Source organism: Meleagris gallopavo, chromosome 2, assembly GCF_905368555.1.
Source record: "Meleagris gallopavo chromosome 2, MGAL_WU_HG_1.1, whole genome shotgun sequence".
Taxonomy (NCBI): domain Eukaryota; kingdom Metazoa; phylum Chordata; class Aves; order Galliformes; family Phasianidae; genus Meleagris; species Meleagris gallopavo.
The window spans coordinates 94,996,698-95,023,968 of record NC_139405.1 but is presented as its reverse complement, the minus strand read 5'-3'; the positions used below and the strand labels follow the sequence as shown (position 1 = coordinate 95,023,968).

Here is a 27,271-nt window from a genome sequence, read left to right as displayed (position 1 = left end):
GTTTATAAATACATTACCAACAAGCTGCCAAGTAAAATAATACCTGAATATTTGAGGTTTCTCAGTTGAAAGAGACAATTGTGGTAAAATAAAATAGTATTAATATCTAGTCATGAATTTTCAGACATTAAGAGAAATATAACATGCTAATTACATCAGACGTGCTAAAGCTGTAACATGCTGATGTGATACTAGGAATACAATGTTAACTAATTAGTTGTCTTAAATAAAGATTGCTGCTAGTATGTTGGTGTTTTCTGTGCTAAATGATAGCTTTGGGGGAGAGAAGTTGAAGCAAGCTTCAAATTTGGCTAAGCAGAAAAAAATGTACTGTTTTCTGTTAGCTTTAAGCATTATGTTTTCTTATATTAATAAATAAGGGCCTTTTCATCAGTATAAAGATGGTGGAGATAGTTCTACTCAGTGGCTTTCTTTGTGAGAATATGGAAGTTTCATGAGCTTGACATGTTCTGACATGTTGGGTGCTTGAAAAAGTTAATTTGAAATTTAAATATAAAGGTAAGTAATAAATATTTTCAGACAACTTCCAACAGAGCTAGGATTTCCAGAATATTAACTGGCATGTGGAAACCTACTCATCAGTTTTAAGATGGTTTTCAATATTTTACATACAGTTAACAGTTTCATTAAAGATACCTATAATGTAAGCTAACTTAGTATCCAGTATGTTTTGCCATACGATTAACAAACGGAAGTTGGTTATAGAAGTCAAAAAGCAATTTAAATCTGATGGAAAATTGCTATGCATGCATTTATTTATTGCTGTTGTGTGCATCTTGTTTTATTTCTTTGATACTGTGCTTAGGTAACTTCACCATTACTAAAATCTTCACATGGAATCCTCTTGAAGAGGTGTTTGTTACAGCTTAGTGATGTTTCTGGCACTATAATGATTCAGGTTTTTTTGTGTAAAAACATAGAAGTAATGATAGAAAGTATAGAAATTTGAGTCTAACTTCTCTGTTTGTTTTAAGGTCTGACTTCTGTGATGTGCTTGGTAGTTGTATTTCCTTGTTTTAGAAAATGTTTGCCAAGTCTTCTAGAAAGGCTCAGAAGTACAGCTTTTTCAGCCTGAAGAGACTGTAGTTCATTTATAAAGACTGACAGTCATAACACCAAGTGTTCAGGCTTTAAGAAGCATTGAAAGGTGTTCTCCTCCCTCACCCCGTGTATGTTTGGCTACAGCAGTGTTACTGGGTAAGGTTGTAAAAGAAAGGCTGTTGGTTGATTTCCTTCTTTTAGTTTATCGTATTTTAGGGTGATCTTATTCAGAAATGGGAGAAAAACGTGTAATATTTTAGAAGAATGTGGTTTTTTGGGGGTTGGAAAAAAAGGTGAGAAGTTGAGAGAAGGTACTTAAGAAAATAATTACATTTGAGTGTGTATTTCTCTCAAAGATGAGATGTTAGCAACTAGAGCATACTTCAAGTGTTTGTTGTTGTTTTTAAAAACTTTTACCATTACGTGGTACAGTGTATGGAGTTTTAATGTTTCCAGTTGTTCTGAGTACTGATACCACCTATCATTTCTTCTTACAGAAGTCGAGTCACTTGGTTTCAGAATTGTAAAGAAACCAACAGGAGTTTCTCTGTGTCGTTACATGAGTGTGTTTGTTGTTTATGAGGCAGGAAGAGGGGAATAATAACAGTCCGTTATAAGATTTTATTTGGGTCCCAGTTTTCACATGATAGAAAACAAAAGAAAGAGAATGAATGGTTTTGTATATGTCCCTGGAACCTAGAAATAAAAACATAGGCATAAAATATGGACTGTGGGGAACACTAAAACTAATGGAAATTCTGTGATGCTTTACTGCCTTTCCTCGCTAATTAAACTATAGGGAAGCAATCAGCAGAGAATTAATGTTTAAAAAAAAAAAGTATTAGTAATTTTTCTGGAATAATGTGATAGCTTTCACTTGGCTAAAGGCAGTGTAGACTCTTGAATCAGCTTACATATCCCTGTATCTTGTAATCCTTCTGTATTTGACATGATTTTGAAAGGCAGCAACATTATACTGGCGTCATTTTGGAAACCAGAAAAATCAAGTCATAGCATAATACAAATATATGTATTTTCTGGTACGGTCTAGTACTGAGCGTCCATTTGACAGCCACATAGCACTTTTACTGATTTCAGAAGTCCCCTTTGCTTCATGTTGATTTAAACCAATGAGAAGTCCTGACATCTGATCCAAACATCACTGTTAAGCCTGCTGCCACTCAGCATTTTTGTTTTCCACACTCTTGAAGTTTCCTCTTTGTAAACCTTGTAGCTTATTTGTGATCCTCTTTGGCAAAAGGTGTAGTGTATAACTTCAAACTTCTGACTTGTTTGGCATTTTGGACTAAAGAAACTTTCCAAGTTTTTCATCGTAACCTTGGGATTGTTGTACAGTCCTGTTTCAGCAATGGGAGACTGGGGGCTGTTTATTGAGGGTTGTTGTTTTTTGTTCGTTTGTTTTTTAAACCTGAAGTAGATTTTTTTCCCTTCTCTTTATCTTGCCCACTCAAGAACCAACCTTTGGTTTTCAGATACTTTTACTCTCAGAGATGAAGGGAAATGTTGATGTTTTGTTTTTCTGTATAAGACAAATCCTTAAACTATAGCCCATTTAACCTCAGATATTTACAACTTCGGAATATAAAGAAGGATTTAGAGACTTGTTTTTTTTCTAAGCGTCTTCTGGTCTTAATTTTTGACATAATCTTTTCAGTAGCTTCATTCAAGGTGTGGTGAGGAGTCATGAATAATTTCCTCTGTCTTCACCATCTGTGCTACCTTCTGCCTCTCTTCTGTCTGATGACAGAGTAGCTCAGCTTCACCAGATCTTTTTATATGCTAATACAAACTAGAGTCCTTAATTTTTGTAGTCCGTGTTAAATAATTACCTTTTTTTTCCCTTTTTTTTCTGTCTCACAGTTTTCACCTTTGAAGGCTCTCTATACAGTGATTTATTTAGGTAGGTTCTGTTCAATATTGGGACCAGAAGAAGTCTCTTTTCTATATGACAATACAAACACTTTACCACCAAGCAAGAAATACAATGATGGTTCATCCTAACTTTGCAAGGGAAGACATTTGTACTTAAAATTCAAATTCAGAAAAGTTAATCCCACTTTGTTTTTTTCCATTATATGAAAGAAAACTATTTTTTATTCTTGTCTTTGAAAGTATTTGGACTTTCTGGAAGAGTGCATGTTGGGCCCGGGTGAACCTGATGAGGTTCAACACAGCGAAGTGCAAGGTTTTGCACTTGGGCCGGAGGAATCCCAGGCATCCATACAGACTGGAAGAAGTGGTCCTTGAGAGCAGCCCTGTGGAGAAGGACCTGCGGGTCTTGATATATGAAAAACTTAACATGAGCCAGCAGTGTGCTCTTACAGCTCAGAAGGCAAATGGTATCCTGGGCTCCATCAGAAGAGGGGTGGCCAGCGGGACAGGGAGGTGATTGTCCCCCTTTACTCTGCTCTTGTGAGGCCACATCTGGAGTACTGCGTCCAGGTCTGGAGCCCCCAGTACAAGAAAGACAGAGCTGTTGGAGAGGGTCCAGAGGAGGGCCACGAAGATGATCAGGGGACTGGAGCACCTCCCCTATGAGGACAGGCTGGGCTTGTTCAGCCTGGAGAAAAGAAAGCTGCAGGGTGACCTCATTGCAGCCTTTCAGTACCTAAAGGGAGCCTACAGAAGGGAGGGGAATCAATTCTTTGAAAGGGTTGATAACTGCAGGACAAGGGGAAATGGTTTTAAGTTGAGGGAGAGGAGATTTAGGTTGGATGTCAAGGGGAAATTCTTTACAGAGAGAGTGATGAGGTGCTGGAACAGGCTGCCCAGAGAGGTTGTGGATGCCCCATCCTTAGAGGTGTTCAAGGCCAGGTTAGATGGGGCCCTGGGTAGCCTGGTTTAGTATTAAATGGGGAGGTTGGTGGTCCTGCATGTGGCAGGGGGGTTGGAGGTTCATGATCCTTGAGGTCCCTTCCAACCCTGGCCATTCTGTGATTCTCTGAAGTTAGTTTTTTGTTTTGTCTACTAGTATGTTAGTGAAGACCCAGCAGTGAGAATAGCTTATCTAAGATGGACCAGGATTCCTTTGCTTGGATGACTGTCTTCTGAAAACACATTCTAAGACCAGTTTGTTCAAACTACTTTGTTTCTTCAAACTTTTTAAGAGCCAGTAGAGAGAGACAGACAGACAGACACACACACCCACACAAAGAAAAAATCACCTGTAGCACCTGTACCTGAATAGAATCTGGAGTTCGACTGCAGGAAAGATGAAGTCTGACAGGTTTTTTGTGTTTTCTCAGAATTCATTTTAGGTTGTGAAAAGTTGGATGAATTAGCTGGACACTCATCCTTCTACTGTGATGAAGTCCTTCCTAGTCTTTCTGCAATACCTGGAAAAACAACTCAGTTTTTTCAATTTGTTACTTATACCTGTTTTCCTGTCTAGTTGTGAACAATATAACCCCATGGCATACTTGTAGAAGTCAAAACATCTCAGTGATAGTGATACTCCAGACCCTGACACTTTATGCGAAAGAGATATTTTTCTGCTTATTTTCATTCCAGATCACAGTATGTCACTTCTCAATGAAATGCTTAAACTGAAAATTCATGTGTGAGGGGCAGGAAACTCTTCTTAATGCATATCTCACAACTTACGTATCTGAAAAAAGTGTTGGGCCCACATTCAGAGATGGCATGTTCAAGTGGCAGTTCATAACACCAAAGTGATGTATGATAGCAAGAAATAGTGTGGCACAGGGTCTGCTCCTCACAGTCCAGAAGTCTTTGCTTTTTATGCACTGAGTACAATATTCACCTGCTCATTGCTTTCTTGAATATGTGGTGAATGACTGAAATCATAATTGGGAAAAGAATTCTAACTTCTCTGTCTAGATTCTTACGTATATATATCCTGACTTATCTCAGTACGTATCTTGTGTCTTGAGTATGAAAAGCAGAGCTTTCTGTTCCTGAGATGTACACATCCTTAGTTCCTGTTTTGTGCCTTTCTGGGTCTATGACCAGAAACTGATCACTCTTATTTTTGTGATTTCTCACATCACAATTTTTTTTTTTTTCAGTCGAAAATCACAACATTGTGTCTTTTTCTGATCTCTAATGAAAAATTTTTTACCTGTTCTAGCTCAAGTAATCTTTCTTGAACCTGAATGCTGGGTGTTTGTCAGCATTGCAATATTGATTTTTCTTGTGTTATAACAGAGGTTCTTAAGAACACAATGCTATGAGAGTTATCTACAAAGCCTTGTCAGTTCTCTCTAACACAGAGCTTCTGGTTTTGGATTGTCTGTTGGAGCTAAAGAAGCACGATCATCCAGTTTGTTCTGCACTCACTTTGCAAAGTTGTATTGGTGCACAAATTCAGTGTTTATTCAGTATTCTCAAAGGTTCTCTGGGTTTGATGAAATTGTTTGAAATGCTTGCAAATGGAGTGTTTACATTGCCATTCATGATCATGTTTCTTTTCAGGTTGTAACATTGTTCAGGAAAGTAGGTGAAATCCACACCCTTGTGGCTTTCACTGCCACTTAAACACTTTGGGTTAAAGCATCCACAAAGTCCTAATAGCTTCTCTCTCTTCTGATTGATTCTCCTTTCATGTTGGATTTTCACATAGCCTCACATACCTAAGCCAGTCTTCCATGACCAAGATGTCAAGATGAAATTGACCTTTTCGTGGTCAAGTCAGGACTATGTTAATAACTGACCAAAACAATTTACAAAGTCTGCTAAACAATGTAATGACATATGAGATGGCTAACAGGCTCACAGTGGCACGCTTCATCAAAACTCCGACAGTCCCTGTGAGTCTTTGCCAAATTTGTCAAGCTCTTCTCTGCTATAAGCAGAGGCAAAATGTTTTGAGTCAACATTGAGTAAGAGTTATGCCATCATACAGATATCTAGGTGTTAACAGTCAGATCTGTCTTACTCAGTACGAGGTCTTAGACTTTCTTTTCCATGTTACTGAGAGTAACGTATGGAGATCATAGAATCACTGAGGTCCAAGATCATCTGGTTCTACTGTCCACCTACCACTAACGTTTCCCCACTACAGCATATTCCTTAGTACAATATCTAAATGTTTCTTGAAGACTTCCAGGGATGGTAACTTCACCATCTCCCTAGGCAGCCCGTTCTAGCACCTGGCTACTCTTGGAGAAGAAATTTTTCCTAATAGCCAACCTGAACCCTCCCCTAGCGCAACTTGAGGCCATTCCCTCTCGTTCTGTTGCTAATTACATTAGCTGCACCCCATGAGACCTGTGTTCCAGACCCTTCACGGCTTTGTTACCCTTCTCTGGCTGTATGCCAGGACCTTGATGTCTTTGTTGTAGTGAGGGCCCAAAACTGAACACAATACTTGAGGTGTGGCCTCACCTGAGCAGAGTACAGACGATGATCACTTCTCTGCTCCTGCTGGCAATGCTATTTTTGATTCAAGCCGGGATGCTATAGACCTTTTTGGTAATCTGGGTACTCTGCTGGCACATGTTCAGCTGAGTGTCGACAAATACCCCCAAGTCTTATAACCACTCTGCCTTAAGCTTGCAGCATTGCCTTGGGTTGTTGTGGCCAAAGTGCAGGATCTGGCATTTGATCTTGTTGGACTTCATCCCATTGGCCTCAGCCCAGTGATCCAGCCTGTCCAGATTCCTCTGTAAGGCCTTCCTATCCCCAGGCAGATTGACACTTCTTCCCAGCTTGGTGTCATCTGCAGACTTAATGAGGATGCACTCTATTCCCTCATTCAGGTCATCAAGGAAGATACTGAACAGGACAGGCCCCAGTACCAACCCCTGGGGATCACCACTCATGATCAGTTGCCAGCTGGATTTAATTCCATTCACCACCACTCTGTGGGCCCAGCCCTCCAGCCTGTTCTTTTCCCAGCCAAGAGTGTACCTTTCCAACCCACAGGCTTCCAGTTTCTCTAGGAGAATACTGCGGAAGATGGTGTGAAAGGCTTTGCTGAAGTCTAGGTAGACTACATTGACAGCTTTTCCATCATCCAGCAGATGGGTCACTCAATCAAAGAAGGAGATCAGGTTGGTCATTGAGGACCTGTCTGTGAACCTATGCTGGCTGGGCCTGATCCTCTGGTTGTCCTGCACATTCTGTGTGATCTCCCTCAAGATGATCTGTTCCGTAACCTTACCTGGCACTGAGATCAGGTTGACAGGCCTGTAGATCCCCAGATCTTCCTTATAACCCTTTTTGATGAGATGAGATTTAACTACATAAAATTTAAAGTGGAGAAAGTAAACTATTCATAGATTACCCTTCAAAGTCTCTCTGCTACCTTGAGTTCTGTAGTAGAGCAAGGACTGAGGTGTGACAACATCTACAGCTCAAATATGAATTGAGGATGTGGTGTGAACACATGCCATGGATAGATTATGATTCTCAACTCCCTGCGAACATGTGCAATTACAATATAAATATGTAAGTGAATAACACTTCTAAGAATGTAAGTCACTGCTGAAGGAAAGGGATTTTGGAAAAAAAAAATACTGAATGTATTCATGAAAACCCTCCAAACTGGTGCAATATAGCTCTGAAATTTAATCATCTCAGATGACTTAGAATTCCTTGGAACTGAAAACACTGATAAGAAAGCATCTTCAGAGTGCATTCATGTTTCACTTTTGTAAGATTTTCTGTTTAATGTTCTCTGGAAAACAAACAAAAAATCAACAAAAGAACCCTCCCCCCCACCAAAAAAAAAAAACCAATATATATATATATAAAAATAAATAAAATCAAGGAAATTTGACTCCATATAAATGTTTTGGTTGTTACAGTGCCAGAAGGTTACCTTTGAATATTTTTATTTTCTCCCCAATTATCTTGTAGAGTTAAATATATAGGGGAATATTTAAATCCTAAGAAATTAGTATTTACCAACAGAAAATTACTCAAGCACCCTTGTTTTTCTTTCAGTGGTTGTTTCAAGTCAGTATGGCCTGACTGCTTCATGCTGAAGCTAAGGGTCCATTCAAAACAGCCTTTTTTTTTTTTTTTTTTTTTTTTTTTTGTGAAAGAGGGAGAGCTATAGCATGGAATATAACTATTAGAAGACAGAAAGGACTACTTAGACCCCACATTTAAGGGAAAGGACTACTTAGACCCCACATTTAAGGGAAAAAGGAGAGCCTGGGAAATACTAGTCATTTGGTCAGCTTTTTAGTTTGATATCTGCAAGAACTTCATTCAACAAGCTTATTTTATTCATCAGGTGTTTTTAAACAATATGGAGTTTTCAGGGAGGGCCCTTATCAAATTGCTTTAGTTTTGTCCTTTGGTGGGGTTGCTGCTCTGCAGAAGGCAGATGGTAGTGGTATGTTTGACTTCAGTGAAACTTTATTAAATCTTAAGCAAATCATGCAATGAAGTGAAAGCAGTCTTGCTTGAAAAAGTGGATTTTGAGTGATTATATAATGTCATAGTAGGGCCACATGGGGTCTGTTTGGTCCATTTTTATTCTGTATTAACAGCATTATTGGTGAGTTTTCTAACTTTACTCTTGTCTGAACCTGCCTTACTCTGCAGAACAGAACTGATACAGAACATTGTAAATTAATATGATAGCATTCAGAAAAGGCAAGTATAAAGTACTACGGTTACCAAAGTGAAATCAGATGCATGACTTTAAAATGCAGTATATCCCACTGAAATATTGCAGAAAACAATAGTTTTAGTGTGGTTAGCAAACCAATACTAAATCAACAATGTAAGTGATACTGTTGAAGGTAGAGGGAAGAAAAAGAAATCTCTGAGGGGTGTATTAATGGAAGTGTCATACAATGCAAGAGGGGAGAGGTATGCCCTCCTGCTGAAGGTGTACTATGTCCAGAACCTGAGCACCTTTAACAAGCAAACTGGAGGAGAATGGCAGAAAAAAAAAATAAATAAAAAATAAAAAGATGGATCTACAAATTATATGATAATGAAATATTTTGATTTGTTGAGTTTAAAAGGAGAGAGGCAGAGTGGACATTATTTGTAATTATATAAAATCTGAATAGAGGAGGATTATAAGAAGCTCTGTCAGTGGAGCATGAAGTAATCAACTTCTAAGTTGTCATGAGGAAAAAAAAAAGAAAATTGAAACAAAAAGCATTCTAATAATTAAAGTAGTGTCAAGGTTATCTAGGAAATTGTGGAATTTCATTTCCTGGGAGCTTCTAGGAGAAATATAAATAACCAGTAGGAAATCATAAGATGACCTCTGGCCATTCTAGTCTCCACTTGCTTTTACATACTGGTACGAACAGAAGTTTGATTACATTAGTGGCTGTCACTGTGTTTAGCACTTAAGAGACTCCCAGAGGAAAAACCAGTGCATGCCAGACCATTTTTCTGTCCTAGAAAATTCACTGGTGGAATAGACCTGAGTGTAAATACTGCAGAACTGCCCTTCAGAGAAGTAGGAATATAAGTTCAAATGCAAAAGGTCACAGCTGAAATCTGTGTTATACTCTACCAAGTGCCTGAGGACACACGCCTATTGGAGGTGGTAGCAAGAAGTGAAGTTCCAGACCATTCCAGTCATCAAATGCTCCATTATGATGGTAGTTAACAGCACAAATACAAAGCAGCAATATGTTTTCCTTGTCAGACTGATAACTTTTTGTCCATGATGTTATTGGCAGTGCTTCCAGTCACAAGTGTGATTCTGGTACTTTGCTCACGGAGCCAGCATTGTCATGTTTTGCTGTCATGTTTTGATGTTACTAGCATCCATAATTAAATGTATGCATCATTTTAGAAGCATCCAAGTAAAATGATTTGCTGTTTACTTTTTAACTTCTTGAAAAGGTTAAAATGAGGACTTTCTCAGTGCTACATCTCCTTTGTCACAGATCATTCAGGCTCTAGTTTTATTTCTCTCTTTTCATTATGCTGCTTAATTCTTCAAATTTAAATTTCAGTCATCTTTATACGATCACAAGAAGATGAGAAAGATCAGAGAATGTATATCTAAAATGCTTGTTTAAGCAAAATACAGTCTCCGAAAGATCTCACTTCATCTACATTTGGGCCCAAAGAAACAGCTTTTCTCTTACTCAGGGGTGGGAGTGTGCCCAGGCTTTTGCTTTCTTCCCAGCTATGTTTTATTGATGGACGTAAGCAAAGTGAGAGCCTGAATTAACAAGCTAATGGACACTCTTTGGCGTATGTAATGGAACTTCTCTTATCGCTACCGATAATCTGTCTTGAAAAGAAAACATGATATTGAAAAACCAGGAGGACGTCTGGCCTACGTAACTCCAGAGTCACGACTGGCAATTGTTTGTGTGTGGCAGGTACAATTGCACAGGATAAATGGCCAGTTTCAATGCCCAAGAATGCTCCTGCCCCTGTTCCGTTTAGTGTTACAAAAGCAGACCAGTATCTGACCACTTCAGACGCGCTGGTTCATAAGAATTCCTGGGAAAGAGAGCTCAGCTGCGTGTTTTCATACATGCACAGAAACATGAGGGTCTGAGATGTCTCACAGGGATCACAGACAAAGTCTTGGGAAATTGGGAATAAGAGCTGTCTCTTGAAGCTCTTGGTTCAAAGTCTGAATCGTAAGATCATTATTTTCCCCCACATCACTGAAATCTTGTTTCATCACTTCCAGCAGCTGATAAATTACTTGCCTGAGCTGCTTCAGCATCAGAACTTTGAAGCCAAAGGTAAGAAGCATGTGTAGAAGCCATCAATTCATCAAGAAAATTTAAGATGCGTTTCATGAATAGTTCAGACTAAAAGATAGTAAGCTAGGGGTTTGTTTGTTTACTTAAATTGATTTCATTTTCTAAACAGTTAGTTTCCCCTCCAGGAAGCTGAGGGCTGCCGATGAATGTCTGCAGGGTGAAATACTCAGTTTCTTAAGAAGCTTTGTCTGATGGTCTCTTTGCAGTGATCATTCTCTGTTATGCCTTATGTCAAATTGCCCCATAGTTACCTTACAATCACTGTATAAACCCACATTTTGGTGTTAGATTGTCCTGAAGACAAGGGATCTCTTGGAAAGAGTCCAGCGGAGGGCCACAAAGATGGTGAAGGGCCTGGAGCATCTCCCCTATGAAGAAAGGCTAAGTGAGCTGGATCTATTTAGCCTTGAGAAAAGACAACTGAGAGGGGACCTGATCCAGGTTTATAAATATCTGAGGTGTGGGGGGCAGAGTGGCGAGGCCAGACTGTTTTCAGCAGTGTGTGGAGACAGGGCAAGGGGAAACGGCCAGAAATTGCAGCATAGGAAGTTCCGCACAAATGTGCACAAGACCTTCTTCACGGTGAGGGTGACGGAGCACTGGAACAGGCTGCCCAGGGAGGTTGTGGAGTCTCCTTCTCTGGAGATATTCAAGTCTCGCCTGGACACCTACTTGTGCGACCTGGTGTAGGGAACCTGCTTTGGCAGGGGGTTGGACTCGATGATCTCTGGAGGTCCCTTCCAACCCCTACGGTTCTGTGATTCTGTGATAAGGATAATTACCTAGTAATTGTGAAATAGTAGCTGTAAGTTTTCTTTCACTGAAACCCTGCAGAGTTTGCTTGTGGGTATGTCTGTACTGTGACCTGGTGGTGTTAGGGCAGCTCACACAGATGGGCAGTAAGGTTTAGGTATCAATACAGATGTGTATTGTTCATGGCTGTCTCCCGTGTTGAAGTCTGGATAATTATCCATGTTGTCAGTAGCCAGCTTGGCAGGATGGAGGCCAACCTGGGCTCATCTCCACCTTATGGACTTTGTTAAAACTTTCCCGAGACTGGAAGAAATTTCTATCCACTCCTTTGTGGGACAGTTAAGTTTCCTGTGCTTTTTGTTCCCTCATTTTATCTTGTAGAATTGACTGTACTCACTGAATACACTGCAAAAGTATTTTCTTTTGTCTCTTTTACCTGGGCAGTTCCTTTCTCTTGCTCATTATATTTTCCATATTTTCATTACATACAATTGGTCCCGTTTCTTCTCCTGGCAGAGCCATGCTGATTTCACTGTAATATCACTTACTGTTTGTCCCATTTATCCGTCTTGTCTTATTCTTCCACTTCTACGCAGTGCCCATTGTTTTGCAGCAGGTCATTGCCACTGCACATTTTCCAGTGGCAGTCAGACAACACTTGATGTATTTCCTTCATTTTCTCTCTTTGATGCCTGGCTTGAGTTTGTTTTTCCATTTTAAAAATTCCAGTTATTTTTTTGGTTAATAATTCACAAATCTGCTTTCCTCTAGGTCTCGTATAGTCCAGGTATGTATTTCTTTTACCTCTGCTCGGGCATCTGTTCATAAGTGCTTCCTCCCTCCAGCAAATGGTGTTTATTTACCTTATTTTTATCTGTTGGACAATATTGCTGACCTAAGATAGGTATAAAATAAGTAGTAGTAAATACTCAGAGCTGCCAAAATAATGACATACCATTCCATATCTGTGACACTCTGTTTCAGATATTCAGATTATGAGAATTTACTTCATGCTGTCAACAAAATATGTTGCATGTAGGATGTGGTGTGTATTTAATGTATGCGGTTTTTACGTAGGTATTGATTGCAAGGAGCTAAACTTCCTAACAGTTAACATTTGTTTCATAGAATCATAGAATGGGTTGGGTTGGAAGGGACCTCAAGGATCAACAAGATCCAACCCCTCTGCTGTATGCAGGGCCACCAAACTCCATATCTAATGTGGCTTTTTTTCCAAATTAGACTGGTGGGATGGAAAGATCCTTAGATAGATGTATAGAGAAACATTTGCTGAATCAAATGAATTTAATCAAAAGTTCTGTCTCAGAGGAACTCAAAAGGTTTATAAATATCTGAGGTGTGGCGGCCATAGTGGTGAGGCCAGTCTCTTTTCAGTGGTACGTGGAGACAGGACGAGGGGAAACGGACATAAGCTGCAGCATAGGAAGTTTCGCACGAATGTGCGTAAGAACTTCTTCACGGTGAGGGTGACGGAGCACTGGAACAGGCTGCCCAGGGAGGTTGTGGAGTCTCCTTCTCTGGAGATATTCAAGTCTCGCCTGGACGCTTACCTGTGCGACCTGGTGTAGGGAACCTGCTTTGGCAGGGGGGTTGGTCTCGATGATCTCTAGAGGTCCCTTCCAACCCCTACAATTCTGTGATTCTGTGATTCTGTGATTCTGTGAATGACTGAAGAAGAGATTTACAGTGGAATTTAGGAATTCAGAGTTACAGATACTGTGGAGTTTTAATACTTCAGTAATGGATGAGGTCCAACTAGGATTTCCAGATTTCTGTAAGAGTTGTGAGGGTAATGATGGAGTGATCTGAGCATAGCTGAGAATCAGTGATGGTTGATAAACAGTTTGTGTCCACATGGGTGGCACCTTGCTTCGTACATGTTGAGTGGAAATGTTTATGTGCAGTACAACAGCTATTTTACAAGAACCAGACTGAGATTAGGGGTGCAGCATGTTATTCGCTCTGATTTCTCACTGTTACAAGTTTTGACTTGTGTTTTATGCTTTTTTTTTTTAATTAAAAAAGCACTCTCCCAGCACTAGTGCAGGTGGGTTTTTTCCATGTATTTACAAGCAGAAATACAAAAGCACAAATGAGATGCTTCTTGGAAAGGTTGTGAAACCATACCCTGTTTTTGGGGGGGAAAACAAAAACAAAAAAAATTACACCTGTGTATTAATTCCAGTTGAAACAATCTGAACTTATATATCTATATATCTATATATTCATCCTTCTGGTCTTTGTGTATCTCAGGACATGATGTAGCAGTGGGTTGTTAGAGTTAGGGTAGTATGGTTAGGTTGAAGTTGCACTTGATGATCTTGAAGGTCTTTTCCAACCTGAGCTATTCTATGGTTTTATATATATATTTATATATCCCTGCTCTGGGATCAGATCTATCTTACCCTTAACGTGTAGATAGATATTTTCTATAATTTTTCACATCTCTCATAATTAGCAGTCTGCATAATGATGTCCATGCATTACGTTTTCTCCCATTTGCAATGAGCTGGTCTGAAGGTGGCAGAAGTCAGCACCAAAACTTCCCGTGTTCCTTCTGCTCTGGTTTCTTGTAGGTTGCTGAGTTGGTCAAATTACTTCTCTTTGAGTACTACATGGGCCTGCTGCTGAATTTCCAAACCATCACACGGAGCTTGTCAGTGAGCACAAGATTTACAGAAGATATGTCTGAAGGACATTCCCAGACGTTGTGTTTCCCTGGGGTGCTGAGATTTTCAAGTTCTGAATACACACACATGAAATACCTGGAAGGCTTCTCTCAGAGACATGAGATGCTGTGGGTAGATGGAGGAAAATTCACTTACTGTGCTCTTCTGCCCTTCCCTATGCTCTGGGTGTTGCTGGGAGCGCTGCACTGGTGGGTGGCAGTGCCCTGGGCATGGCTGAGTGCATGACGGCAGGTAGCAAATAATTCACTCTTCTTCAAATGAAAGAAAAATGTAATGGGCTTACAGTACTGCTGTGTTAAAAAAAAAAAAAAAAAAAAAAAGTTTTGTTTGTGGACTTTAAAAGTTTGGCCATCAGCTGTAAAACTTAGGAGCAGACTCAAGTTCTTTGTTTTAAGCAGTCATGTCCAGCCCATGGCCCACAGGCTGTATGCCGCCTGCACAGCTTGTGCTGTGGACTCAGTGCCCTGTGCCGTCATGGCAGCATTCACCGACAATTTATGAACATTTATGGAGACCAAGCAGTGGGTGCGAGCACAGCGAGGCGGTGGGTGGTGCATTTCAGCAGTGGTGACTGTGACAGTGGGTCACCTCCACTGGTGCCGGTTGTTACAAGAGCGCAGGCTCTTGCTCATTGCTGCTGAAAATGCAGAGCTAATGGTGGTGACTGTGATGAAAAAAGTGTTTTGTAGACTCTGTGACGTTACTGTGCTCTTTGTACTGGTTGTGGTTTCCATGGAAATAAATAGAAGGCATTACTTTCGGAGCGGCCTCCATAGACGTGGCCCTCGGCAGTTCCACTCCACTTTTGGGCCCAGGCAACCCAAAAGCATCCGATGCCTGTAGTTTTGAGGGCTGCTCCAAAAGTAATGCCTCCTGTTTCATGACGCTGACCCCACAACACCAGAGGCGGGTGTTGGCGGTAGGGCAGTCAGGAGCGAACCTTCCCACCAATGTCCCGCTACGTTTTGTTGTTGCGTTTTGTTGCCGTGTGCCAGATGGCAGCCGAGGGGCAGTCTGTCGGAATGGTACTTTCTGTACCGCTCCTTTCTCACAGCGTGCCTCTATTCACGCTCTTCCTCCGCTTGTTTTTAGTGTTTTTTTCAAGGCCGGCAGCAGGCTGAGGTGTGAGTCCTTCCCAGCCGATTGATTCTGAGGGCACGTGTATCGGTTTCCTCTTTTGTTTCCTCCTCCGATTTGCTTTAGCATGGGGCTTACGCAAACACGGACCACCGCTGCGCAATATAAGCTTTGCTTACTGAACTACTGTTTTGCACTGGGTACGTTTTACAGTTACAACTTCAGCGGCTCTTCTAGAGGGAAGGATGTCAGTGCGGATAAATCGGATATCAATCTTGTACCGCGACCCGAGGGCCGCTTTCCCCGCGGCAGCACGGCGGTGCACCTCCCGTCCCAGCGCAGCGCCTCGTGTGCCGATCGCTGCGTCCAGCCCGCCGCTGCGGATCGGGCGTTCCCGCGGAGCGCCGCGCGCCTTGGCCGGATGGCGGCAGTGCCCCTCCACGCACGGCCCGGGGCCGCCGCTCGGCGCCGCGTTCCGAGGATTTCTGTGGCGGCGTCGCCTCTGGGACCTCGGGAGCATCAGCCCAACCCCCTGCTAAAGCAGCTTACTGCAGAAGTCGTACAGGAACGCGCCCAGGTGGGTTTCGAATATCCCCAGAGAAGGAAGCTCCACCACCTCAATGGGCAGCCTGTCACAATGCTCTGTCACCTTACAGTAAAGTTCTTCCTCGTTCTTACGGAACTTCCTGAGTTCTGCTTTGGGCCCATTGCCCCTTGTTCTGTCATGGGGCACCACTGAAAAGAGCCCAGCCTCCTCCACTTGACTCCCTTTAGATATTTACAGCACTGATGAGATCCACAGAATGGCCAGGGTTGGAAGGGACCTCAAGGATCACGAAGCTCTAACCCCCCTGCCACATGCAGGGCCACCAGCCCACAATCAATACCGGACCAGGCTGCCCAGGGCCCCATCCAACCTGGCCTTCAACACCTCCAGGGACGGGGCATCCACAACCTCTTTGGGCAGCCTGTTCCAGCACCTCGCCACTCTCTCTGTAAAGAACTTCCCCCAACATCCAACCTAAATCTTTCCTCCCTCAACTTAAAATCATTTCCCCTTGTCATGCAGTTATCTACCCCTTCAGCCTTCTCTTCCCCAGGTTGCACAGCCCGGGGTCCCTCTGCCTTTCTTTATCCACGAGATGCTCCAGGCCCTTCCCATCTTTGTTCTCCTTCACTGGGCTCTCTCCAGCAGTTCCCTGTGTTTACTGAAATGAGGAGCCCAGAACTGGACACAGTGTTTCTTTCCAAATGAGGACTTCACATTTATGCCTTCAGGTGTGTTTGCAACTTTCACGCCAGGTGTATGCAAGAAAACGGGCACTGTGTAAATGAGATGGCTGTGGGCAGCTCTCACCAGGTCTGTCCCTCACAGGGCTGTGCACGGCTGGGGGAAGCAGTGACATCTTCACTGAGCAGTGACAGTCTTACAGAGCTTTCTGCTCTCAGCTGGAGCACATTGGCAGTGCTAGAGGATGGAGAGCCCAAATCTGCCGGGAAACATCAGTGTCTCAGCGTTAATTCTCATGCTTTGGCTTTGCTGTTCCTCTTTGAACACCAAAATCTTAAGAACAAAACCAAAGAGGATCCCATGCGTAGAGCAGCTGGTGAAAGCCCCTTGCTCTGCTCCGAGGGATGCAGCAGAGGTGATGAATTAGTTAACTGTGAGATTTCATTTCGTGCTTCACTTTTAAAAAAAAAACATTTTTGGTTTTTGTTCTTTTCACCATGCCTCATCAATGGTGACTGCCGTATGGCCGTGCAGGATGGTTTGTTTCGGTCTACAGGTGTGCGAATTGTCCTGCAGCTTAGAAGCACAGAGGTGCACGCAGCTCAGTTCCTGCTGGGGTTGATGTGAGTGGCGCAGCTCTTTAATTTCATATATCACACTGTGCATTAAAAGTGACGCTTAAAGGCTCACCCCGCCACCAACAGTTGGGTGACAAACGAGCTTTGGGGGAGAAACGGTGTGGTGAGCGTTGGATTAGTGGCGGATGAGGGCTGAGCTCGCAATACCGAGTAAAACCTCCGGTCAGCTCGTGCAAAGTAGACGAAGCGTACACCGAAAGGGCTATTTTGGGGAGCGAGGCGCGGAGCGGTAGCGACGAAGCCTTTCCCCGCTGGGTCGGGGTCAGGCTCTCCCGGCGCGGCGCCGGCAGGCTCTGCCCGCAGCGCAGCAATAGCGCTGCTCGGCCGCAGGGGGCACCGCGCTGCCCCGGCCCCGCAGCGCTGCGGGCACAGCCCCGGCCCCACGACCCGGCACGCCGAGCCCTTCTCGCCTCCTGCTCGCCCTGACCCCGAGCTCCCGCATTAAGAGATCAGCGCTGGCTCCCGCCCGGCCTGCGCGAACGGATTTGGTGTCAAGGGCAAGGAAAAGCGGCTGCCGCCCGCAGCACCGCCGGCCCCGGGCGGCTGGGGAGGGCCCAGGTGAGGTTACCGCAGCACGGCCGCCCCGCGCCGCTCCGCCGGCTCCAGCGGAGGGTTGCCCTGCGAAGCCGAGGCTCCCCTCGTTCCTAGAGCGAGGGATCTCTGTAATCCGTGTGCAGGACTCACGGCTTCCTTCCCATTTCAGGCGGGTTTGTAAGAGCTCGAATTGACGCGTCACCTGGGAAGGCACAGTTCCCACATCCACCGTCTTATGACAGCTCGGTAGAGCCGATGAGCAGCGCTCCTTGCAGGGGATTCACGGGGTGGGTACAATAAGTGGCCCTGGATAGCAGGGCACACTGCACACAAGTTTCTGAAGGCAGGAGAGAAAGAGACACTTACTGGCTTCCAAGAATGTCGACTCCTATTTCAAACTTAATTTAATTCTTATGGAGAAAAGAGTTCCTTCAGGAGCAGCCAAAGTTTAATCAGTAACACAACAGTGATTTAAGCCCAATTCTCAGTATCTTAGTCATACAGCGCTGCTGCTGCAACTGATTAGAAACCCCATTTCATTGAAATATTGCATGGAAGCATGCAAATTCCAGTGTGGAAAGGCAACAGTCACTTCATCATTTTAGATCCCGTGTTAACGCATCACCAGCTCGCACATTCAAAGCCTTCAGAGAGAAATTTAACAGTTGCAGGAATAATAACCACCCACAACCCCTAATTCGGAGCCACTATTCTGAACACAAATCAACAGATCTGGGACATCAGAATCAGCCATGGGTGGGAGGGAAGTCACACTCCATGGGCACGGCTCAGGGTTAACTGCTTTTGTGTACATTCCCCAACACTTGGTCAGTAGCATCACCTCGGCCATCCATTACTTCTCTGGTTCCTTCCACACCGGTCACAGGCATAAGTTTGGAATATACACTCAAATAAGACTTTCCAAGTTACAAGAATTATTATTCACTTCAGGTCATTTTATTCTTTATATTCTCTACACATTTGAACTTACTCAGTAAATTGTAACAGAATTCTTAAGTATTTAAAAGAGAAAATAAATCCAAAAACCACAAACAGCACAAATCAGAGCCAGCAAACAGTTGGTCCCCAAAGAAGAAAGCCAGCAATCAGTTCAATAAACACACTTGATTTATTTTGTATAAAAAGGGGTTAAGTTTACAACTAAACTTTTATAAAAAGTTTAGCATGATTAAGTACATCATTACACTTTTTGCAGAAACGTCAATTTCTGCCACTATACAAGAAAACTCTAATTAAAGAGTTCACAAGGGTTCACTCATATATATATATTTATATATAAATATATACACAGCATTCAGTCCTAGGTTTGGGTCAGAAAGGCAATTTCTGACCCCAGACTCTCCTAAAAAACTGAACACCGGATCCTTCTGGTACTCACGCTCCACCTTTGGAAAAAAAGGCAAAGTCTGCTTTAAAATGGGCAACTCCGCGTGTGATTTTGTTTCGCTCCCCATGTTGGGAATAGTATATAAAGGAAGCCTTCCAACTAGGGAAAGGGTATTTAAGAGTCTCTTCATAAATAACTAGGTTCAGTCCAACTTGAAGAATGGGGTGGGGGATAAAGATCAATCTTGATTTGTTTTCTTCTTTATTCATTTTTAAAGGTCCTTTTACTTTAGTTAGCGTGGATTTCTCCCCTCCAGATACAGCTGAAAAATTCAGCACCTCAAGAAAAAAAAAAAAAGATCCTGTAGACGTATTCTTGTGCAAAAAAAAAAAAAAAAAAAGAAAAAAAAAAGAAAAGAAAGAAAAGAAAAAGAAAAACCTCCTCAGTGGAACACCTGCAAGAGATTGAAAAGAGGCGTATTTAGGAGCACGCTAACAGGGCAGAGATCCGGACAGACTGGCGCCAGGGAGGAAGCCGCAGTTTGAACATTTAACCAAACACTCAGAGATTGGGCAAACCCTGGCGTCCAGATGCAACACATACACGCTCACACACTCGCTCTCGAGAGCGCAAATCGAACATTAAAATAACACACACTCCAGGGAAAGGACAGGAGGAGGATTCTCAGCCCAATCTCTGGCCGGATCTCTGCAACGCAACGCTCAGAGGCGCCAGTCTGCCTCTTGGAGCAATTACTTGATTAAAAGCAGTCTCTTATTGAACCGATAGAGCAGACAATCCCACATCACAGGAGGGAAGGAACGCTGCCAGGATTCCCCACTTGGCAGCCGGGGGGCCGGGCAGCGCCAGGGGCGCACCGTGCTGGAACCACTTGCGGGCTGCCTCGCTCGTTTTACTACTGACAAAGCATCTCCGCATCAACTTTTAGGACTGCTTTCTGCGAGCGGCAATCAACTTAAATAACGGCTTTCCCCCCCTTCTCTCTCTCTTTAAGTGGAAGCGCTCTCGAGTTTACAAGACAAACGAGACGGGCTGTACTCACCGTGCGATTCAGCCACAGAGCGCTTTGCTGTCACTTGCCATTAGTTCTGAGGGAAACTCGGCTGCCTGCGGGGAGAGAGCGGACAGAGCGGGCGGCGTGAGGGCGGCCAAAGGAGAGCGGGAGGGCAGGGCAGGGCTGGGGCCGCGACCCGGAGCGGTGCCTACCTGTAGGGAAAGGATGCTGATGTCTGTGTTGAGCGTGGTCAGCGGGGTCCGGGAGGCGGCGTTCTGCCCCGGCCGCTGGTGGTGGAGACTGACGATGGACGGGTGCGAGTCCAACGCGATCTGCAGGTCCAGGATGTAGTCGATGACGTGCTGCAGGATTTCCATCTTGCTGACCTTCTTGTTCTGCGGGATGCTGGGCACCAGCTCCTTCAGCTTGGAGTAGCAGTCGTTCATGTTGTACAGCAGGCTCATGGGGTCGTCCACCGGGGTCTTGCTGCGGGAGATGCCCAGGTTGTGCTCCGAAAGACCGTTCTTCCGCACGGACCTCACGGGGCTGAAAGCTTTCATGCTGAAAGGCGGGCGCGGGGAGAGCGCACGGAACCTGGGGAGCGCACTGCCTGCCGTTCCACTCTCGGCGCCGCCGGAGCTCGCACTGAGGCGCGGGGCCGCGCGGCCCCTTTATAACCGCCGCCGCCGCGCCCGGCCCGTGCGCGCCGCCATTGGCCGCCGCCCGCCCGTCCGTCAGCCGCGGGCCGCGCTCACTGGCGCGGAGGGGGTGCGCGGGCTTCCGCGTGCCGGACCAATGGCGGCGGGGGGCGGGGCGGTGCCGCTCAGCTGAGGGAGTAAATAGTGCGCGGCGGGGAACGGCGCGAGGGCGGCGCGGGGCCCGGCGGCGGCGCTGCTGCGAATAAAGGCAGAGGCGCGCGGCTCCCGTCAGCGAGGCGTTCAACTTTAGGTCCGCTGCGGCGTTCCGCGCTTATCCCGTCCCCCGTTACGCGGTGCCGCGGGGAGGTTCGGCTTAGCGGAGCGCCCGCGCGCAGGTGTAGCACGCGGATCCCGCGCACCACACGTGGGAACGTTCCGCGGTGCGCCGCGGCGCCGGGCTGGGGGGAAGGCGGCCGTGCGGAGCGAGCGGCGGCCGGGTGCCGTCGGAGAGCGTTCACGAGACGGGTAACGGCGAGCCCCGGCGGCCGCCGCCGCCCCGTGACGCCGCGCACCGGCGGGATGCTGCGTGCGGGCCGCGGCGGGGCGGCAGAGCTGCGGGCAACGGCCCCCGCCCCGTGCGCTACCGCAGCGCGCGCTCCGACCGCTGCCCGTCCCTCGACCGCGGCTCCCCGAGGGCGGCCCCTCAGCGGCCGCGGGCGGCTCCGCGAGTGCATCTGGTGGCGAACTTCGCCTCCCGCCGCTCGCCGGAGCTCCGCGCCGGAGGAGCCGCTCGGCCGTCCGGCCGTGGGGGGCCCCGGCGCCGGCGCGGGGTTGCTCGGCCGGCCCCCGGGGCTCCCCCTTCCCGCCCCGGGCGCCGCGCCCCGCCCCGCCCCACCGCCCCGCGCCCGGGGCCGGCCCGGACTGCGCGGCGCCAGCCCCGTGACATCAGCCCCTCGCCGCCGCCCCCCCCGCCCGCGCCGCCCGGGCCCGGCGGCGCCGCTCAGGCGGCTGCCATGGCGACCGGGGCTGCGCCCGCGGCGGCGGCAGGCGGCGGCCCGGCCCCGCTTCCCCCTCCCGGGCGCACCTGCAGCGGGGGCCGCCGGACGCCCCGCCATGCCGGGAGAGGGGGCTGAGGAGGGGGGGGGTGGGGGGTCCCGAGGAAAAAAAAAAAAAAGAAGGATTAAAACGGGGAGAAGCGCGCACGGACCGCCTGAGTGCAAAGGGGAGAACGAGCTCTGCCATCAGCCCCCGCCGCCGGCTCCTGCGCGCCGTGCCCGCAGCGCAGCGCACGTCTCTAAAGCCTCAAGTCAGAATGTCAGTGGTGTAACTGCCTCGTGTGTGAGCCATCAAACTTGACTTCAAAAAAAAAAAAAAAAAAAAAAAAAAAGAAGAAAAGAAACCAATCTGTGATAATTGGCCCGTTCCCAGCGCGTTGGCACCGCCGCCCCGAAGCGGTGTGTCCGTGCATCGCGTCCCGCATTCAGCCCGGGGACGGAGTTTGAGGAGCTCGGTGGGCTTTTATTTTTTGATGCTTTTTTTTTTTTTTTTCCCTTCGGATCGGGAAAAAAATATTTAGTTACAACTTCTCCGAAACGCACCGGTCTGTAACAGAGTTTTCTACTTTCACAAAGGATTTTCCTGTTACTTTTGTTCCGGTCACAAAATTAAAGAAAAAAAAAAAAAAAAAAGCGAAAGAGAACAAAAAAAAAAAAAAAAAGAAAAAAACTTGGGGGAGAGATAAGGTCTGGAAAACAATCTGGAATTGCCAGGCTGTTGGTGGGAGCTCTGCGGGGCTGGCGTCAGGAAGTCTGCGCCGCCTCTCTGACTGTTGATCCAGCTTTGTGCAGCTGCACTCAGCACAATTAGCTTGTAGAAACAATCCTGCTGTAGGCAGCCTCTTCCCTTCAAAGTGCTTTTCTATACTGATCCCCTCACATCACGACGCTGGAAATCAAGTCACAAGCCGACCACTGTTTGGCCAACATCATCTGTGGGAATTCATTAACCTCCATCCCAGAGATGCAACAAGAGATTGTTTGTCCAGAACTAAACTTACAGCTTAATATGATGTAGCCCATACAGGAAAAAACCTGTGTCCCCTTTTTTTTTTTTTTTTTTTTTTTTTTTGTGCATAACAAGAAACACATTGTGCAGCTCTTTTCTCTCCTTTTTTTTTTCTTTTCTTCGGGGGGTGGAGAGTGGAGCAGGAACAAGGCGTGAGCCGGCTCCTGCTAAAACTTTGCCATTGCGCTGCTTTTTGGTTCGTCGGGCTGCAGTTTCCATAGAAGCAACTTATCCCCGCGATCATCTTGTTGGGTGCACTTTGCAAGCTCATTTCCCGTCTGAGTTTGCTCCGCTGCTCTCAGATGCTGCAGCTGACACATTTCCTCCCCGTGCACTTTGCACCCACCTCATCCTTGCCCAGATGCTCAGGGCTGATTGTGCCTAAAAGGGGGTTTCATTGCGCTCTGCAGCTGCCTCGGGGGAAGGGAGTATTATTTTTTTGAATTCTGCTTTTCCCCTTCTCCAGCATGCAAGCAGGCCTTCCTCACTGCCCTGTCCCGGCCCTGGCGCAAGGAAGCGGTCCCCAGCCCCTGCCACGTGCCCGTGTTGTGCGAGTGCTGCCAGTGACTGCGGGGCCCTGTCCTTGTGGGCAGCCCTGGGGAGCAGCGGTGGAGACCTCTCCCTGCTCCCAGGGTTGCTCCTGGATGCTCTGCCGGAGTGCAGAGCCCCTGGGGTCTGGCTGGCAGCATCCTGCTCCCCATCACTACTGCCCGGCACCTCAATTGGCCAGACGGTGCTCGTTGCTTCTATTCTGAACTTCCTGCTATGTCCCAAGGACGGCTGTCCCCTTCATCCTTGCTTCTGAAATGCTCCTTCGTCCATGGGTATGCCCCCCCACCCGCAGAGCCTCCTTTTGTGGATCCTCCATCTCTAACTCTCAGTAGTACCACCGCCTCCCCAAATACCGCTTTGCTACAGCAGGGCTGGGCAACCCCCAGAATCGTGGTCGCACCTTTGCTAGATCCCTTTTCCAAACTCCATTCTCTTCTGTGCCTTCTTTGCAGATGCCATGGATCTGCTCCAGCAAGACCTTTTCCTTCCCCCCTCTATACTTTTGAATAACACTGCTTTTGTATGACGATGTTTGCCTTCATCTGCACTTCTGCACATTCCTCATCTGTTGCTGCTGTATCCCCAAACTTGGAGGCTTGCAAGGTATTGTTCTGAAACATACGTGTTTGTTTGGCCATTTCTTCCTTGACATCTGTATTTTGGGCCACCAACACTGGGCTATGGGATGGACGGGTCTCTGTTCTGGCTGAGCTGTGACGTGCTTATTGCTTTATGGTCACACTCCCAGCTCTGCAGGAATGCCTTTTTTCTCAAACTGTATTTTCTAGCACCACCCTGTGAAGAGGTCATGAAGTCCAAGTTCAGACACTTCAGTTCTGATGTTTCTTCTGTCACGTAGGGTTTCTCATCTCTGTAGCAGGACCAATGCCCCCAAGGCATTTCTGTGTAAACTCCACCTGAAAAGGGCTATTGCTCAGCTGATGCTACTGGAAGAATGATGCTATGAAATCCATCTGAAAGCAACAGCTGTCTGGCATAGTAAGTGTTACAGGTGGAAGGTGTGTTAAATCTGACTATTAACTCTTGCCTATTTACCCCAAAGCAACTTTTTTTTTTTTTTTTTAATCTCTAACTGCGGGATAATTCCCACTAACTTAATGTCTGTGCTTTAGTTAAGTGTCTCTAGGAATGTTTGTAGCAAACCAGTTGGGTGGCTCTGTAAGTTCTGTGATTGTGCTAAAAGTGAGGATCAAACAATTCCCTTCTTATGTAGGAGATGGTCTTCATCTACCCTGGCTTGCCTAGTGATACTTTTAAATTAGTATTTAAATTAGCAAATGTTGCAAACTTTGCACCCCTCCACAATTCTCTGCAAGATCCCCTTAGGATGGAAAGGAGAGGGGAGCTGGTCCTGAGGTTACTGACAGCACCTCACCTGCACTGAGGAACAAACCAAGCATTAAAGATGGCTTTTGTTAGTTACCTGCCAAGCTGCTCCAGCTCCCTCAGCCTCTCGGTTTGGCCTGACTTTGTTTTCAGGTACAGACCTGTGTGAATAAGGTCACAAAATGCTTGGCTCCGTTTCACTGGATAAAGGAAGGATTGGAAACTGCATTGGTCGGTGAAGATTTTAATACCTGTTCCAGGTTGGGTAAGGTTGGCCTTACAACTTAAATCTTAGGATAATTATGAGGATAGATACTTTTGTATAGAACACTCTGTGCATTTGTTGTTACTCAGTAGTAATAATGTTTCATGAACATAGGGGAGGAATGAAGGCTGCGCTGCAACTGTTGGTGAATCTATTATCCTGCCTTCTTTTATAGCATTTCACCTCCAGGATGAAAAACTCTGTAATACTAAGTAAGCAGTACTGATTCAGTGGTTTACTGAAGCTACTGTTGTTGGTTCTGTTAGGACAGGATCCACAGTGCTTTTTAGCTAATGCATAGAGCGAAATATTTTACAGTCTGGGAAGGCTCATTCCGCTCAGGTTTGGATACTGGAAATGCAACTCAACAAAATGCGTGCAGTGAGTCCCAAATGCGCCCTCTGAAGTCCCATTGAACCACGTGAGTTCTGAAGTTTCTTAGGCTGTAAAAACTTTGCTTCTCTACGGACCCAGAATCAGTGTTATCTAGGTTAAGCTGACTTTCTTAGCCACTGTCTGCTGCATTAACCCATCTGGGAATCACAAAATAGGTATGTAGGTATGTGTCTATGTCTCTTGAGAATCCTGGTCCAGGAGGTGTGCTCAGATCATGCTTAAATGCACACTGACAGCGTGGAGCTTAACACAAAGCACAGCAGCTGTAGCTGCTGGAAAGTTTAAGGGGGAGAGAAGGAAAAGAACTGCTTCGCTTTTATAAATTGTTTTTCTCGTGAGAGCACTTGCCCTGGAAGTGAGAGATTGAATACTCTCCTCATTAGAGAGGTGTTACGAACTCCCTGCCGCTTGCAAAGCACCCCCAACGACCAAAGATAAGGCTGAGGTGGAGGATACCCACCTATCCTGTTGAAGCTTGCTGCTGTAAAGAAAAGGATGCAAATTTCAAAGGGCCAGAGGGATTATAAACAAGAGGGAGCCTGTCACTGTAGCTCTGGGGCAAAGGCATCTCCTGGATAGCAAGAAGCTTGAATGCCAGGCCTGGCCTGGCAGACTCATCCGTCCTTGAGGGTGAGGTTCATCTCACCTTATCTTATTTACTTAGAAGTTTGCTGTCTTGTCTCTCAGTCAGTGAGAAGAGAGAACAAGAGACACCTGCAGAGAGTGATTCATTCTGTGCCTATTCAACACTGCTCTGGATGGAACAAGTCTCCTTGCTGGGTGTTGTCTTTCTCCATCAATTCTCAACAGAAGCTAGACAACCAGTTCTGACCAGAAGCCCAACTTATGGGTGCCACATGAGATGAATTCTTCTGTAGATGACTAATTTTTCTCATTCATCATACCTGCTTTTGGCCTATAGAAGTTGGGCTTGTAACAAAGTTAGTCATTTTAGTTCTGTCTTTGTACAATGGTGATTCCCTCCCCTGGGAGTCTGGAGTCTGGATAGCTGAGGTGAATTGCCCTTGGATGATGTTTATCTTTGTCTGAGCCTTGTAAACTCCTCGTGAGCACGTGTGCTCCTCCTTTGCACTTGCTGGGCTATCTGAAAACTGAATGTGGAACTATTAAATGACATTCTGCAAACTTATTTTGTGGGTAGTCTGAGTGGCTGGAGAGACTGGACCATTTTAATTTGAGAGCTGCCAGTTTCATAAAAATATGCATTAAAATATAGGAAGATAGAGTCTTCAACTAGGCCTTTCAAAAAAAAAATGAAAGACTACTTATTTAAATCAATGGAGATCAGGTACTTTGGAAAGTATCACTAAGCTTATGTTGCATTTTAGGCACTTTCATCCAGAAAAATCTGTCTCTGACTTCTAAAACTGAAGGTTGGGTGCTCTTAAAAATGCTACCTTTAATCCTACACCTGAAGAAGCAAGTATGTAATTTTCAGTTTCAAAAAACTATAGTTTTTCATTTTTCATAACGTTGATTGATGCTGAGATGTATAACAGGATAACTCCCCAGTATGTACCTCATTGTTTCATCAGAGATCAGCAAAAGGTCACCCATCTTTTTTATCAGATTTCAATTGTGTGCTTTTTTGTGCTACTCTTAAGTTTGGTGCACGTACAGCCTTTGCAAAAAGATGAGTGCAGAAAAAGGCAAGCTATGTGTTTTTATGATTTAATATTTGTCAGAGGCCATCTAAAGGATATGTCCAGCCATTTTCAAAGTTTAGATTGCAGAGGCAGTGGTGTCCAATTTGGCAAAATGAAAGTCATATGTTCTGATGGGTGTTTAGCTGCAAATATAGCTGGAGATGATTCTACCACATTGTTCATGTCAGTCACTGTGTAGTCCTGAGTGCCTTCAAGTAGTATGAGACACAAGCTTGAGCAACTTTTTTCTTTTCTTATCAAAATACTGAAATTATATGTGT

At 45.5% G+C, this 27,271-nt stretch overlaps 1 protein-coding gene across 1 annotated transcript; it reads right to left on the bottom strand.

Moving 5' to 3' along the window:
* Positions 1–18,633: 18,633 nt before the first annotated feature.
* Positions 18,634–20,737, bottom strand: ID2 (inhibitor of DNA binding 2). Its single transcript, XM_010707935.4, has 3 exons — positions 20,274–20,737; positions 20,110–20,174; positions 18,634–19,500 (listed from the first exon to the last, which is right to left on the bottom strand). The coding sequence occupies exons 1-2, from the start codon at positions 20,619–20,621 to the stop codon at positions 20,118–20,120; spliced, it is 405 nt and encodes a 134-aa protein (XP_010706237.1). The 5' UTR covers positions 20,622–20,737; the 3' UTR covers positions 18,634–19,500; positions 20,110–20,117.
* Positions 20,738–27,271: the final 6,534 nt, after the last annotated feature.